At 42.0% G+C, this 17368-nt stretch overlaps 1 protein-coding gene across 21 annotated transcripts in view; it reads left to right on the top strand.

Moving 5' to 3' along the window:
* dtna (dystrobrevin, alpha) overlaps window positions 1–17368 on the top strand; it is a 438543-nt gene that overhangs the window by 377875 nt on the left and 43300 nt on the right. For 15 of the 21 annotated variants that reach the window (XM_069921569.1, XM_069921565.1, XM_069921564.1 and 12 more), the window contains 2 exons: window positions 1966–2062; window positions 2541–2561. In XM_069921569.1, the coding sequence (XP_069777670.1) occupies window positions 1966–2062; window positions 2541–2561 (118 nt within the window). The remainder of the gene's footprint in view (window positions 1–1965; window positions 2063–2540; window positions 2562–17368) is intronic. The other 6 variants (XM_069921575.1, XM_069921572.1, XM_069921580.1 and 3 more) reach the window with 1 other exon arrangement.

Raw genomic sequence — 17368 nt, 5'->3', positions numbered from 1 at the left:
TGTATTGATTGAAAAGTCAATGAGATATGAAAATTGTGAGCCATGGGAGTGAGGCTTACAAGAATGGTAAGTGTGTGCTAATGTTGTGGACACTAGAATTGTAGGTGCTTGTCCTGACTTACAGGCTTTCTGTCAGGTGAGCATAGAGGATATAATGTATTGAGCATTGGGCAAAGGTGTTGCTGGATTTGGTAAAACATGGCATTTAATAATCTATGCAGTGACCTTGTGAGCCATTTAACTCCTCGCAACATGAAATCCATCAGCAAGCCTTTGGAATTTCTCCTGGTCAATGTGACAATAATTTGGTATCCTCCTTCTCCACTAAGCATTAGATTATGTCGCCCACATCCATGTCCGACTACATTTTGTTAAGTTTTTATCTTCTGTATGATAGCACAATGTAGCACAATAGAATCCTTCTCTCATAATCTCCAGAATAACTACCATATCCAGAATAAGGTGTCTACTGACTTTGAACAGTGAAATTTAACTTGGACCCACTCAAAATGTTGGCATCAGCTAATGTAATTAAGTAAGTAATGGCTCCAAAACTATTACAATGTGTAGACAGGATGAATTCCAGTACCAATTCAAAGAGCATAGGTTAATCACACAAATGTAAGCTCTCTCCCCATTTTCAAATACAGTACATTCCACTTCAACCCCTAAATTTTCAAAAGCAATCCCCAAAAGTGAATAGCTTCAGTTGAAATGTAATTTCTATAAAAGATGTTAAAAACTTAGTATTCTTGTACTCCTGTCAACCTTTCCTAGATTATAAATTCATATACAAATTGATCAAGATGATTTTAACTCTTAACTTCCTGGCAGAAACAAACCGGTGGGCATTTGAAATTGACAGTTCCATACTCTCACCAAGGTCATCTGGAAATTCTCACTTGGTATCCTGAACATGTGGGAATCCACCAAAATCACTCCTCATCCCATAAAAACACCAACAGTAGATGACTTAATTTTTTAATAGGATTTCAATAAACAAAATCAGGAATAGAAGTTCAAGCATTTTAACTTTCCTTGTTGAAATAGAAGGATTAGGAGAAGAAAGGTTTAAGGTATACCCCGCTTTATGAAAGTAGACCATTCCTATGAAACCTTTCATAAACCAAAATGGCATAAAGTGAAGACTAATTCGCTACTATTAAAGGGTATTTTCATAAAAGCAAAAACCCATTCAAATTTCTTACAGATAGCGAACCTAGGTTTCTTTGTAAAGGCGAATTTGAGTAAAGCGAGTATTCGTAAAATGAGGTATCTGGATCCAACAAGGACTATTATCCAGATGATGGTCTCAACCTGCTACTGGTGGGCAGCAATTTAGCTTCTGCAATGGTTCCATAATGTCTCATCCAAAAGAAAGCAGTGTCAACAAGGAGGGTTTTACATAGTAACAATCATTAATGATTAAATTAATTCAACGACACTTGAACAATTACAATCCAACCAACAACATGAAAATGAGAATATTGTACAACATGGTCAAATTAAATGTGGACTTTAACTGCATTTGGCACTTAATCCTCATTCTCTAAGCCCAACAATGAAGAGAATTGATAAGCAATAATATAATATTTGATAAGCAGGCACATTATTTGCAAGGTTCCAATGTTTCTCTGAGAAAATATAAGGAAAAAAAAGACAAACTTTAAGCTCCTGGTTCAAGGTTAATTTGGTTATGACTAAAATGCAATTTTTTAATTTTCTTGTGAGAGCAAAACATTGATTGTACTTTCATCTTGACATATTTTAGAATGTGCCTAAACATTAGAATAAACTTTGAAGAATCTGTTGATAATACAAAATCTTAGCTGCCAGCATTCTTTGAATGACATAAAACAATCTAAACTTGTTTACTTTGTTGCTTAAAAAAAATACTGTCAGATCCTTCAGAAGTTAATGGACACATGCTAGATTAAAAGTTAGTTCTTGATGTACACTTCACAGGCAGAGAAAAGACGAATTAGAACAGAGGATGTCAGCACTGCAAGAAAGCCGCCGAGAATTAATGGTTCAACTCGAGGGCCTGATGAAGTTACTAAAAGTAAGGCCATTCTATGAGAGAATTTTCAAATGTATCAGATTGATGACGTGAATTTTCCTTACCTGTTTCTGGTTTTTTTTTTGCTCATTTTTTAATAATTAAATATACCACAGTATACAATTATGCAGCGTAGGAAGTTAGGAATGTGAAATTTAGTTGATGCATGCAGATGAATGGATTTCTTTTCTATCATTTCAAGCTTTGGAGATTTGGAAAGAGGCTGAGACAGGGAACCTTTTGATGTTGATCCCAATTTGCTACTGTAATGTTATTGGATGTCCGCCTCTGAGAATTTATCTCAAATCCATCCTCAAATAATTTTTATTTAGTTATCTACAAGTTTATTTTCATAAATATATACTGTTACCTGCAGGCTAGGAAGGCATTCTTTTGGAAATAAATGATGTAGGGATCAATTAAAGAATTGTACGGAATATGATTTGTTTACACAATACTCGGTTTTTAAACTTTTGAATAGGAAGAAGAAATGAGACAGGAAGTAAGTTTTTTCCTTCTGCTTCTGTCAATAAAATTCTTTGCTTTTACTGCAGTAAGCTGGGTTAATTGATACTAATGTAGCTGAAATTAAAAATGCTGGATTTGTATTAACATACTAGATTTAAAACTACCATATTTGATGGCATATAGGACCCCACCCCCCCCCCCCCATTTTTAGTGTGAAATTTCAGGAAAAAATTTGTTTTTAGTGTATTTACCTCATTCAATTTGCTATCAGATCCCGTCACTCACCTCCTCTCTCCCATCCCTCACTCCCTCCCTCCCTCTCTCTTGTCACTCCCTCTCGCCCACAGTGCTTTGATCAAATTTTGTTCAATGAGCCTGATCATCGAGGCCCAGTGCTGCCCTCAAAGCACTGTGGGCGAGAGGGAGTGACAGTAGGGAGGGAGCGAGCAATGGGTCCCTGAGCAAATTGAATGAGTCACGGGCAAGTGGCAGCTGCTTGCTCACTGCCACCTTCCCCCATGCTTCATTCACTCTGTTTGTGGAGCCATGCTCGGGGAACAAAGCCTGATCATTGATGCCCAGTGTTTCCCTCAAAGCACTGTAGGAGAGAGCAAGCAATGGAGGGGGGGGGGGTGTGGCGAGAGAGAGAGAGAGCTGGTGAGTGGGAAGTTGGGAGAGAAAGCCTTCTTAGTGTGCAGTGGCAGTGGTGACTCCTGAAAGCACAGGTGAGTAGTTTGCACACTTTTCTCCTGCCTTCATCTTGCAAAATGACAGCACCAAAATGTCACCTTCACCTATAGGACCCAGGATGGTTTTATGGTGGTATTTTAGGAAAAAAGGGGGATCCTATATGCTGTTATATATGGTAATCACTTATTTTGGTTAAAAGAACACAAATATATTGTAATTTTCCTTGCTGTGCTTTGACTTTTTATTATCCCCTGAATGTGATATAACTCCTTTAGGTTCTGACTTTATGTTTAATGTGCGATTTCTTTGGGGTTCAACAATGAACCACTAAGCTTGCAATGTGACGATTTTAGAGCTTTTTAATTGAACTGACTGCTGTACAAATCTGACACTCTATATGTTTCAGGTGTACACCAAGAACTGATTTTGACATAGTTGGCTGTATTTCCCTTTGTTGACAAAAATGGAAGAAATGCTAAAATAACATGCATGAATGCATGGTTTTAAACATTGTTTCATGAAAAAAAAATCAAGAAAAATGTGAAAGTAAATCAAAATTCACCCATAATGATGATCCTTAAATATTATTCAAGTAGTTAATAAACTGCTACATAAATGGCTTTTTAAAAACCCTTCGATATGTATTAACCACACTGAAGTACATCTTTATTGTATTTGCTTGGCACCATTTTAAAAACCTGCTTCATTTTCACCGAATATTTTATTCCATGGAACAAATTAATTCTGTTCCTGAACTGCCACATTACTAAATTCTCTTTATGAACCTTTATTGAGATCTCATTTACACACTGAGAGCCTTTTTTCAGAACTGACTTGTGAGAATGAAAAACTTGGTGGCTGCTTCACACAACTTAATTGTACAGTTACAGTACAGTAAACTAGAAGCTGATTAGAGGAAAAAGAATAATTAAGAATAACTTTGTAATATTACATTCTTCTCTCCTTAAAAAAAACCACTAGCATTATCAAGCAACACTTTTATGGGGCTACACCCATCCATATTGATTCGGAGGATTTGGTGCACGACCAGATCTCCTTTGTTCGTGTGGAGCTACTGTTTCATCATCCTCCACACTATGGCATGTCATATCTTCCTCCTCCTCCAGTATTGGTACTACCAGATTTTTTTGTTCCACAATAGAAGATGTGGAGATGGCCTGGGCTTCTGAACAAGGTGCCAAGTCATGAATAGAAACAGTAGACTTCCATCCATCTAAGTACCTGATGTTTGCATATGTTGGATTACTATCAAGGCATTCAACTTGATCTCCAAGTGATTCATTCTTGTTACTCCTCACAAACCTTCTTAGTAGTATGAGTCCAGGGGTCTTAAGCCAGGAGGGCAGTAAATTTCCATGGGATGAGCAGTGCTGGAATGCAAAAACAGTGAAGGGGGTGTAGTATTTGTTGCTGTAGACAACAGCCATCTTTGGGAGTGTTGTACCTCAGGAAGCACCAGTTCCCAATGCTTCTCGGGCAGGTTATGTGATCTAAGGGCCAGCAGGACTGCCTTCCATATGATTCCATTGAACCTCTCTACCTGTCCATTCCCAATTGGGTGGTATGGGTAGTTGTGATAGTACAGACCTATCACCAATGTATATAGTTACAGTATCTAGAGTGTAATGACTGTGCTTACAGCAATTGGCTGAGAGCTTAGCCACACCTACTGTCTGGGCCTTAAAGGGTTGTGTCCCTAGCCAGGTCGGATCATTCCGGACTGGTCGGCCACCTGTGAAGAGCTCCTGTCTTTTGCTAATAAAATTGTAGAGCTCGTCGAAAGAACCAAAGCCTTGGTTTGGATCAACAAGTCTTTGGTTCTTTCGACGAGCTCTACAGTAGTATGACTTGTGGCAACGCTCTTCTGGGAGAGATAATATTTCAGATCCTTAGACACAAAGGTGGTGCCTTGATCAGAGTGTATGTAATTTGGATTTCGGCAGAGGATAAATAGCAGATCCAGGCATCTGATCATTGATATGTTTTGAAAAAGGGATGGTTCTTCTATTTTTGCTGCTGTCAGTGTATAATAATGATCAGCACCATCCATATTTAGCTCAGACAAGGGTCCTCTCTATTCAAATTTCACACTCAGATACTGATGCTGGAAATCCTGGCCAAGTATTAAGTCAGAACATTGGTCCTTCAGTTCACAAAGTCATGTGGCAGCGTATGACTGGCTAGTAAGACTAAGAGTTAGGTCAACAACTACATATTCATGGGAACTAGTGTTTAATGTTTTCTGAGCCATTGTAATGTCTTTACTGGATGGGTGAACCTTCAGTTTTAGTTCCCGCGTGACTTTCTCGCTAACATAACTGTCAGTGCTGCATGACACTTGACCTTTTACCATTCACAGTCACAAAGATTGAAGCTTGAGCAAGTCCTTGTGGCACATTAGTACCTGAGAATTGACTGCTGTTACCTCTGAGCTTGATGAGGCATTGGATTTGCACACCCAGGCATACTATCACTTCTTGAAACATCTATAACAAGTAGCCCCACGTGCTGGACAATTATCCCATGAATGGTAAGAGATACCACAAAAGAAACATTTCCATTTTGTATTATAAGAGGCAGCCACAGTTAGTTTCTCAAGAGAAATTGGAATGTTATCAGACAGCCCTGCTGAAGAATCATTCTCAGATCCCTGTGATGGTTCAGAGTTCACTACTGCAGCTGTATGAGCCACTGAGGTAATGTACGCATAATTATTGCGTCAAGTTAAGTCTAACACAGTAGCTTGGTTATAAGCAGTCTGTAAGTCCAGTGTTTTGTTTTCTAAGAGATGCTGGCGTATGGCAGGTGAATGCATCATGCATTGCCTCGATTCCACACTATGATCTCAAAAATTACAATTTCTTTTTAACTTTTCCAACTCCCTGAAGAAATCATCTAATGATTCTCCTGGCTTCTACAGCCTGGGAGCCAGTAAATGTCTGGCCAAAACCTCATTGCGAGTCTTCACATATAAACTGTCCAACTTAGAGATAGCTGAGTCAAAATTTTCACATCCTTCTATGTATTCAAAAACGTTACAGCTCGCAAAGCCTGTAAATGTCCTGTACTTGTTCGATATCTTGTCCCCATAGTCTTCGACGTAGTTCCTGAAAATCATATGCCAGTGTTGCCACTCCTTGTTAGCTGTCAGTGAGCTGGGGTCGATGTCTAAGTACTCAGGCCTCCATGCTTGAAAATTTAGTTGAGTAAATTGATGTGAGAATGAAAAAACTTGGTGGCTGCTTTCCAAGCTTTACTCAACTCAATTGTCCAGTTACAGTTAGAATTTAAAAGAAAGGCACGAGGCAGCAGCTCGAAGCTGATTGGAGGAAGAAGAACAATTAAGAATAACCTTGTAATATTACATCCCTACTAATAAATTGTGCTGATTTTGTGCTCAATTTTTTCAACATTCATAGAAGATACAAATGTCATCATCTTGATGAATGGCTTTATGAAAACATCACAATTTAGGATCACCTTGAGAAGTAAAGCAAGCCCTAGTTTCATTAGTATCTTCTTTAATTTCTGCTCCACCCACACTACAGAAGTAGTCAAGAGTCCATGGACTTCTTCATGACTCTAATTGTTATGAGTAATTCTGTTCTCTCTGCTGCTTCCCCTCTTTCTTGCTGCTTTGCAATAAAACATTAGGAAGCTTGCTGTAAACACAATTTTCTGACATCTCTCCATCAGTCCACAAATCATATCCACATTTCATTGATAAATAAAAAAAATTTAAAAACTGCAAATGCTGAAATTCTGAAATAAACACAGAAAATACTGTAGCACTCAGCAGTTCAGGCAACATGTTTGGAATGAGAAACAGAATAAATGTTTTGGGTCCACTGAGTTTCAATTTCCACAGATGATATCTGATTTGGTGAATATTTGCAACATTTTCTGTTTTTATTCCATATTTCATTGTTCATGATATCTATTTGCTCTTCTCCAGTGTCAGGCCAGCTTTTAAATTGCCTTCCTGTCTCTCATGCTAAATGAGGTACTTATCGCTTATTTTCTCTGCTCAGGTGCTATGGACTTAAAATTAGCACCAGATCCCAATGATCTCGTATCTACTTTTTGTTCAAAAGGTTTTAGGTTTCAGACTCAATCTCTGTTGGTCCCAGTGTGCAGAGCTAACCCAGCCCATGCAAAGCTGGAAATAGGCCCAGGCCAGGTGGGAAATATAGGCCCCATTTCAAACGGTTAATTAAGCATTTTTGCAATCAGTGCTAAATACATATGATTTATGTATGGGTATATACATGTGCATATAGTGTACATGATGTACGTACAAGTTACAGAACAAAATAAAAGAACTGAATGATTTATAAAAAATATAATGGGAAGCAATTTTATTCAAAATGTATGTAAGACAATAGAGTACAGTTTGGTAATAAGAAGCAGTAAATATAATAGTACATTGATGTTTATTCTGTATTTAGAATTTCAGATCAGAAATGGTCATCTCTTCTTCACATTCAGAACTGCTTTATGTGCTTTCCTTTGGGAAAATTCAAAAATTACATCAGAAAAATCAAGCAATTTTTTCTTGTCACTGTTAATGTTCAAAATTGCTAATCCATTCAAACATTCTGCATTATGGACCAAAAGTATGACTTGATTTCATTTAGGACACTGAGGCTCCTCTCATTAGAGGCCACGTGATGGAGACCATATTGCTGTTGTGAGATGGCGGTGTCCAAGATGGTGGCCCCCAGGTCCTGCACACAATGTTGCTGTTTCTTGAAGATGGCACCCAAGATAGCAGCCCCCATGAATCGCACATGCCAGTGCTGACCCTGGGTGATGGTGATGTCCAGGAAGGCGGCCTGGACATCAGATGGCAGAAAAATGTGCAACATGATGAGGACATTTGGGAAAGCATTGCCCAATTTCATGTTCAATAGTTGACCATAAATTTTCTTTGGCAACACAGCTTCGAGTTTGAAATTCAAAAAAAAAATCTTTTAAGAAGAAGCACTCCAGTCTGAATGTCACTTGAAATATGACTTGGGTATTGCACCTGAAACTGATTAGCTTTTTGTAACAACTCATTCTCATCTCGCTGCTTAAAGTGCCACAAAAAAATCAAAGTCCACAAATGTCCTTGACTGCAGAAAAGCAATGTGAAAGGCCATTGATAACAAAGACAATTATGTGGAAGAACACATTCACCCTGAAGTAATTTTCAGCATCCTTTTGAGTTGGGTACCCTCTGTGAGTAGCAAAATTATCTGGCACACCCATTTTGATTGACACATGTGGTGCTTCTTCAAATATATTATTCCATTTCTCTTTCACCTTAAGGATATCTGCCCATAGTCCCTTTCCACATCTAATGTGACATCACAAGATTCTATTACCAAGTTGACCTCCAGGATCATTGTGAGAACTTTAATCCAAATGGTTGACATCAGTACACATTCAAATTAGCTGTTTGACTCTGCTGTCAAATTATTAAATTCACTCAGCTCTGCCACTGCATTTCCAACTGTGGAAAACCACTGTTGCATGTAATTGTCTGGTCAGGCACACCTATTGGCTGATTGTACCTGTGGCCCCTCCCCACAGGCTCCTCTCTAAAGGTAACTGTTACACAGCCCCCTCCTCAGTGCAGGACAGTCGAACAATATGAATGTGAATAAAAGCCTATTGGTTTCTGTACAACAGTCTTTCAAGTAACTGATGGTGCATCAATTTTATTCACTTAAAAGTTTTTGTTAAAACAATGGAGCAGATCTTCAAGCCAGAAAAGCTAGCAATCACCTGAGGCATCTACCAACTTTGAACTCTGGCTGTGCTGTTTTGAAGCATTCCTGCAGGCTTCCTCCACTATTGTGCAATCAGAGAGCGATAAACTACAAGTGCTGCGCTCTCGGGTTGGCATCCTGGTGTCCTCCATGATCAGAAATGCCACATTGTACCAGGAAGCCAAGGACATTCTTAAAGGACAGAATCTGCATAAGATCAATGTTGTCAATGCCAGTGATGAGTCCAACACCAAAAATAATTGGGCCCTGTGAGCCCTCGGCAGGGCCTGTGAATGCAAGGCTGTATACAGAAGACTTCATCTGGGACAGGTCGAACTACATACGACAGAGAACCTTAGAGCAAGGGGAGCTCAGTCTATGGAGAGCAGTCGAACTGGCAGGTATGCTGCAGGTGGCTCTCCAGAATATGGAGGCCTACTCAACCAACAACGACATCTTGGGATGTGCTGCCACTTGCATGCTCTGCTATAGAATTGACCACAGCAGCAGTTCTCTGCTCTGATGGGAGTTCACCTCCCATCGGACTCAGCTGGCTCCGGTAACAACCCAACCACAACCACAGTGCTCCAGGAGCAGCCGAAGTGCAACTTCTGAGGTCTGGACAGGCATCAGAAGAAATGATGCCAAGTGAAGGATTCAACTTGTTCCACCTGCAGGAAGAAGGGCCACTACGCCAAAATGTGTAAGTCAAAACCTCTTCCTAGCAGCGCCACAGCTGATCATGGGGGCCGCCTTCCTGGACATCACCATCACCCAGGGTCACCACTGCCATGTGCGATTCATGGGGGCTGCTATCTTGGGTGCCATCTTCAAGAAACAGCAACATTGTGTGCAGGACCTGGGGGCCACCATCTTGGACACCGCCATCACACAACAGTGTTGTGTCCATCACTCTCAACCAGGACAATCGGCATCAACTCACCAGGTAAACGGCCACAAGACCAGTTGCTTATTCCATAGTAGAAGCACAGAGAGTTTTATGCATCCAGATACAGTGCAGCACTTCTCCCTTACAGTATTCCCAGTGAATCAAAAGGTCTCCTTGGCATCCAAGTGGCACACAACAGATGTCCAGGGCTTCTGCGTAGTGATTCTAATAGTGAGGAGTACTGAATATAAGGATGGTAATGTAACAGCTCTGTGCCGCTGTGCTATTGGGTCTGGATTTTCAGTGTTACCTTAAAAATGGGATGATGGAGTTCGATGGGCCCCATCCATTCCTCACTGTATGTAACCGGCAATTTTCCAACCAACCACTGTGTGCCATCTGCCCTTCCTCAATCCACCATCGTATACAGCGAGCAACCAATCTGCTCACCACACACAACCTGCGGCTCTCCATACTTAAAATCATCCCCCTCCCCCGTCATTATTTGCCAACCTCACTCCCAACTGTAAACTTGACACCACTAAAAGTAGATAGTACAGTGCCAAGGACAGGGCCTTCATCCGGGCAAAGGTACAGCACTTACTCAAGGAGGGGATTATTAAAGCCAGCACCAGCCCTTGGAGAGCGCAGGTAGTGGTAATACGGAACAGGGAAAAGAATATGATGATTATCGACTACAATCAGACCATCAACAGATACATGCAATTGGATGCATTCCCCCTTCCACATATTGCTGACATGGTTAACCAAATTGCCTAGTATCAGGTCTTTTCAACCATTGACCTGAAGTCGACATTCCACCAGCTCCCTATCCGACCAGAAGACTGACAGTATATGGCGTTCGAAGTGGAGAGCCACCTCTACCACTTCCTGCAAGTTCCCTTTGGTGTCATGAACAGTGACTTGGTCTTCCAGCAGGAGATGGACCACATGGTGGACCAGTATGAGTTGCAGGCCACTTTCCCATACCTTGATAATGTCACCATCTGTGCCACAAGCTGCAGGATCACAATGCCAATCTCTAGAAATTTCTCACAACAGACAAGCTCCTCAGCCTGACATATAATAAGGCCAAATGCCTGTTCTGCACAACCCATCTGGCCATCTTTGGCTGTGTAATGGAGAATGGTGTCATTGGCCTGACCCAGACTGCATGCGTCCACTCTTAGAGCTTCCACTTCCATGCAGTCTCAATGCCCTCAAGTGGTGCCTTGGGTTTTTTTCTTAATATGCACAATGGGTCCCCAATTATGCGGACAAGGCCCGCTCCTTCATTAAATCCACATCCATCCCCCTGGCTGTGGAGGTTTGTGCAGCCTTCAGTCGCATTAAAGCAGATATCAACAAGGCTTTCAGTTGGAAAGCAATGCATCAAACTTCGCCCTGGCATCCACCCTTAACCAGACAGGCAGGGCAGTCGTATTTTTTTCATGTACTCCTTGGTCAAGAAAGAGGTCCAAGCCATTGTCGAGGCAGTGCAGCACTAGCACCTGGCCGGTAAGGGGTTCACCCTGCTGACTGATCAACGCAGTGTTGTGTTCATCTTTAACAACCAGCAGTGGGGCAAAATCAAAAATGACAAAGATACTAAGGTGGAGAATTGAATTGTCCACCTATAATTATGATATTCTGTAGCGGGGAAACTCAATGAGATGCCAGACACTTTATCCCGTGGGACCTGTGCCAGCACACAGATCAACCGGCTGCAAAACCTCCACAATGATCTCTGCCACCCAGAAATTAGCAGACACAACCTGCGTACTCCATTAACAAGATCAGATCCATGACAAAGAACTTCCAGGTCTGTGCTGAGTGCAAGCCACACTTCTACTGGCCAGACAGGAGACAATTAATTAAAACCACCCACCCCTTTGAGCGACTCAGTGTCGATTTTAAAGAACCCCTGCCCTCCACTGACCACAGCGTATACTTTCTTAACATCATCAATGAATACTCCCATTTTCCATCCCCTGTCACAGTCATCAAGGCCCTGAGCAACTTCTTCATTGTTTGGCTTCCTGTTATATCCTCAGTTACCGAGGGCCTTTGTTTATGAGTGATGAGCGATGAGCTGCACCAGTACTGGGGGCATTGCCATGAGCAGGACCACTAGATACAAACCCTGGGGTAACGCGCAAGTGGAGAGGGAGAATGCTACAGTTTGGAACCAAGTCCTCCTAGCCTTGCAGTCTAAGGGCCTGGCAAGTGGTCCTCCTGGAGGCACTATATTCTAGAAGGTCCCTGCTATGTACTACCAAACGCCACACCACATGAACATATGTTTTTCTTTCCCAGAAAATCTGTGACAGGGACTACACGACCGGCATAGCTGACATACCCAGGGCCCGTCCTACTCCAGAAGCATGTGAGGAGCCATAAGTCTGGTTGAAAGAGTCCACCTCCTCCATGCCTTACCCCAATATGCCTACGTGGCATAACCTGATGGATTCAAAGTCCCTGTTTCTGTCAGGCACTTGGCTTCCTCAGGGGCCTTGGAGACCGCAGCTGATACACCACACCCACCTCACTGTTGAACACACGTGATGCATCTGAACCTTGATATCCTGCCTCTACCCTAAGGGAATATGCACTGGGATCATCGGCACCCACCCACCAGCACAACACTGATGAGTATGTACAAATGCCCAAGATCATCAAGGTCTCCGCTGCTGCACTGCAGCCACAACTGGTACTACAACAGTCCCAGCGACCGACCAGACCACCTGAAAGACTGAATTTGTAACCTTATAAGTTCCACTTCACCCCCACTGGATTATTTTTAAAAGCAAGGGGTGAATGTCGTAAACCACTGTTGCATGGCACACCTATTGGCCAATTGTGCCTGCGTGGTCAGGCACACCTATTGGCCAATTGTACCTGTGGCCCCTCCCCACAAGCTCCTCTATAAAGTTCCACTGCCCCCTCCTCAGTGCAGGACAGTTGAACAGTATGGATGTGCCTTTGTTCTTAAGTGAATAAAAGCCTATTGGTTTCTCAACAACAGTCTTTCGAGAGCTAACTAACTATTCTATTGAAGTACAACAATTCAGGGTATCACATAAAAGCTGTTTCTTCAAAATTAAATGCTCCAGAGAATTATGCTGGGTTTATATATATATATATAGAAAAGATCCTCTTTAGTGATGGCAGTTGTTGGTACGGAGAAAATAATTATTGTAATGAACTCCTTATGATTTTCAGGATATTGACCTACCATGCAGGAGCATGGTGGCAATCTGGTAGTACATTTCAGCTGTGTTTTTGTTTATTAAGGAGGGAAAAGAATATGATGCATACCTGATATCATGTAAATTTCAAGTATGTAACTTCCCCAAAATTTCTTAGGTTTCAAAATACAGCAGCTCCATACCTGTCACATTTGTGGCCCGAAATGTGAAGTTAATAAAACATTAAACACAACTTTTATCAGGTAAACTTCTCAGTGGCTTTATTCTCTCGTTTCCTTTGTTCTCCTGCTTGTGTTCCTATCTCCCTCTCATACCACGTGACTTCCGGTACATCTCATACATATTCATTATCATGACATCCCTCCTTTAATCAGAAATAAACTTTACCTTCACTTACCAATATCCCTCGGAAACATACAAACATCGTAACTAATGGTAATACTATAACTCAACTACATAAAATTTACTTCCTACAGCACTCATACATGCACTTTATGATATAAGATTAAAATACTGTCCCAAAGTTCTTATTAAAACTATGGCACAAAGTCTTCGTATCGTTTGGGCACTTTCCGGTTTCGTTTCGGCCTGCCTGCGATATTGTCGTCGCTTCTCGGTTGTTCACTCTCGGCGTCGGCAATACTGCTCGCCACGGCTTCGGGTGTTTCTGGCGCTCTAGTCACTTCATCAGGAGTGCTGGTAACTACCTCTGGAACATCATCAGGTCTCTCTGTTTCAGCATCTCGTATTGGCCTTTCAACCTCTTCGCTCGATGTATCTCTGGACTGGTACCTTTTTACACCTGATACATTTCTTTTATACAGGACTTCAGTCGGAGACTTGACTGTCACCATACTGCCACTTCTGGATACGACAGTATAGGGTTGATGGTAATAAGGTGTGTCTAGCTTACCACCAGTTTCATGCCTCACTAGAACATTATCTCCTGGCATGATGTCTGAGTACTTGGCTCCACGTTTCGAATCTGTGTACAGCTTTGCTGCACCTTTCTTTTCAGCATCGTGGTCCCTCATCTCCTGGTCGTCTCGGATTTCCTTTATTTCTGGCATTTTTGTGCGGATTTTTCTCCCAAAAAATGCTTCTGCAGGACTTTTTCCAGTGGTTGCATGAGGCGTTGCTCGATAGACAGCCACATAAGATAGCAATGCTTCTCGCCAATTTTGTCCTTCAGCGTGTGCAATTCTCAATCGTTTTTCAATGAACTGATTTTGTCTCTCTACTTCTCCGTTGGCTTGCAGCCATTTCGGAGTTACTTTATGATGGTAGATACCTGTGGTCCTCATGTATTCTGCAAATGTCTCTGAAATGAATTGTGGACCATTGTCAGAGTATAATGTAACAGGTAATCCATATCTTGCAAATATCTCTGCTAACGCTTGTATTGTTTTTTCAGTGGTTGTGGACTTCAACACCACGTACTCATAATATCTGCTGCAGTAATCTATCACTACCATAATTGATTCACCCATCGGTAAAGGTCCAAGAAAATCAACAGCTACGTCGATCCATGGTCCTGTCGGAAGTTGCGTACTCCGGATCGGTTCTGGCGGATTATTCCTACTTGTGATTTGACATCCATGACAAGTTTTAACAAATTTCTCTGCGTCTTTATCACAACTTGGCCACCATACCTTGGTCCTGAGGTTTTGTTTGGTACCAACAATGCCTAGGTGTCCTTCATGCACTAAGGATACGATCTTCGGTCTCAATCTTTGTGGTATCACCAATCTGCAACACACTGTCCGATGCAACAAAGTTCGTCTCTAATGGGAATGTAAGCCTTGTGAGTACACTTGTCCCATTGTCCACTCTGTATGCATTCTCTTACTTCCATGAGTTCTGGATCACGTTCGGATTCTCTCTCGACTTCCTTCGTAGTCACAGCTTTCGGTGTCGCCTGAATAGCTACGAAGCGTACAAAGCTCTCTGTTTCTGTTCCCAATTTTGACTTGGATTGTGGACCACCAACCTTCACCAATCTGGACAGCGGATCTGCAATGTTTGCTTTCCCTGCAATGTGGATTACTTTATATTTGTAGGGTTGTAGTCTGAGTACCCATCTCTCTATTCTGGCACATGGTTTGGATCTAGGTGCATAGATCACCTCTAATGGCTTATGATCTGTGATGAGTTCAAATTCAATGCCGTATAAATATGCATGGAACCTCTCACAGGCCCATACAAGTCCGAGTGCTTCTTTCTCTGTCTGAGAGTATCTTTTTTACACATCTGATAACGATCTGCTGGCATAGGCAATGATTCTTGGTCCTCCATCATGCATCTGGACCAACACGGCTCCTAAACCAATTGGGCTGGCATCCGCTATGACTTTGGTTGATGCCGCCGGATCGTAATATCCAAGAGATTTTGCATCTGTCAGGCTTTGCTTCAGCGCTGTGAACGCTTTCTTCTGCTCAGATCCAAAATGAAAAGGTACACCTTTCCTGGTTAGTTTCCTCAGTGGTTCTGCCACTGTAGCGAAATTAGGAATGAACTTTGCACAAAAATTGACCAATCCTAGGAAAATCCTCACCTCTGTTGCGTTCTGAGGTGCACGTGCCTCTGCAATAGCTTTCACCTTGGCCTCTGCAGGGTTTAGTCCTTCCCCTGTAAGTCTGTGTCCCATGAAGTCCATTTCTGACACACCGAACTGGCACTTGTTTCCATTCACGGTAAGGCCTGCCTCCTGTAGTCTATATAGTACACGCCTCAACCGTTTGTCATGCTCTTCCTTCGTAGGTGCATGGACTATGATGTCGTCAGAAATATTGGCAACTCCAGGAATGCCTTGAATCACTCGATGGATTTCATACTGGTAGATCTCCGAAGCTGCATTAATTCCAAATGATAGTCTCTTGTAACGATACAATCCACAGTGAGTCACAAATGTTGTCACATCTCGGGAACCTGGATCCAGCTCTAATTGATAATATCCCCATTTCAGATCAATTTTTGAGAATACCTTGCTGGTAGTTAGTTCTTGAAGTATTTCCTCCACTGTTGGTATAGGGTGTCGTTCTTTAATTATAGCTTCATTGGCCATTCTCATGTCAACACATAGTCTTATGTCACCCTTTGGTTTGGGCACAATCACTACGGGACTGACCCATTGTGTCGAATGTTCCACTGGTTCAATAATGTCTTGTTCGATCAATTCTTTAATTTTGGCTTCGACTTTCCCACGAAGTCCAAATGGAGTTCGGCGCATTGGTTGTGCCTTGGGTTTGACCGTTTCGTCTACCGCTAGCTTCAATTGTCGACCTTTCAGCTTTCCTACTCCTTGGAAGACTGCGGGGAATTCTTGCTTCATATCCTCGTATGACTGAATTGAATTGAATTGACACAAGCTCCAATATGAAGTATTGCCAGGTCTTGCGCTGTGCTTCTACTCAGCAATGGTTCTCCCCTCTCTTCTATGACCATAAACTCTGCTTCGGTGTACTTTTCTCCAGCTTCAACAGTTGCAGTAAAACATCCAATGGTCTGCAATGGCTTGGTTGCTGTGTATGGATACAGTTTCTTGGAACACTTCTTTGAGGTACAGATGATCTTTTTCCTTTTCAACTTCTCCCATAAATGTCGATCAATCACATTACTGTCACTGCCTGAGTCTACAATGATCTGAACTGTCACTCCACCAATGATCACTGGGACCTTCTCATGATGTACTTCATTCAACGTAAATTGGTAACAACTCTGTTCCTCCTGGGTATCATCATCGTCACCGTCTATCTGGCGAATGGTATCTTTCTTTCCAGGATACTTTCCTTTCCTCCAGGCTTTGCCTTTGGAAGTTGTACTCTTCCTCTTCTGGTCTGCATTGGACTTGCTTTTGCACTTCTTTGCAAAGTGGTCCTTACCTCCACACTTTCTGCAAACTTTGCCTTTGGCCGGGCAATATGGGTCTTTTCCAAAGTGACCTCGGTTTCCACATCGATAACACTCCACATCCTGTGTCGACGTATATCTTGGCTGGTTATGGCGATGTGAGAGTCTCTCAATTTGCTGGCTTGAGTTGTCTTTCAGGGTCATGGTATGAAATTGCCCTTCAACAACCTCTAATGCAGCAGCAATGGTTAAAGCATTGGTGAGTTCCAACTCATTCCCTCTTTCCAGTAGACGTCTTCTGAGTTTATCTGATCTGCAGTGCTGTACGACTTGATCCAATAATTGGTTGTCCAAATCAGCTGGCATGTAATTGCATCCAACAGCTAGCTGGCGTAGTCTCGTCACGTACTGAGCAATTGTCTGGCCA

The sequence above is a fragment of the Narcine bancroftii genome, chromosome 2 (genome assembly GCF_036971445.1).
Source record: "Narcine bancroftii isolate sNarBan1 chromosome 2, sNarBan1.hap1, whole genome shotgun sequence".
In the NCBI taxonomy this organism is placed as follows: Eukaryota; Metazoa; Chordata; class Chondrichthyes; order Torpediniformes; family Narcinidae; genus Narcine; species Narcine bancroftii.
This window is presented reverse-complemented; position numbering and strand designations above follow the sequence as displayed.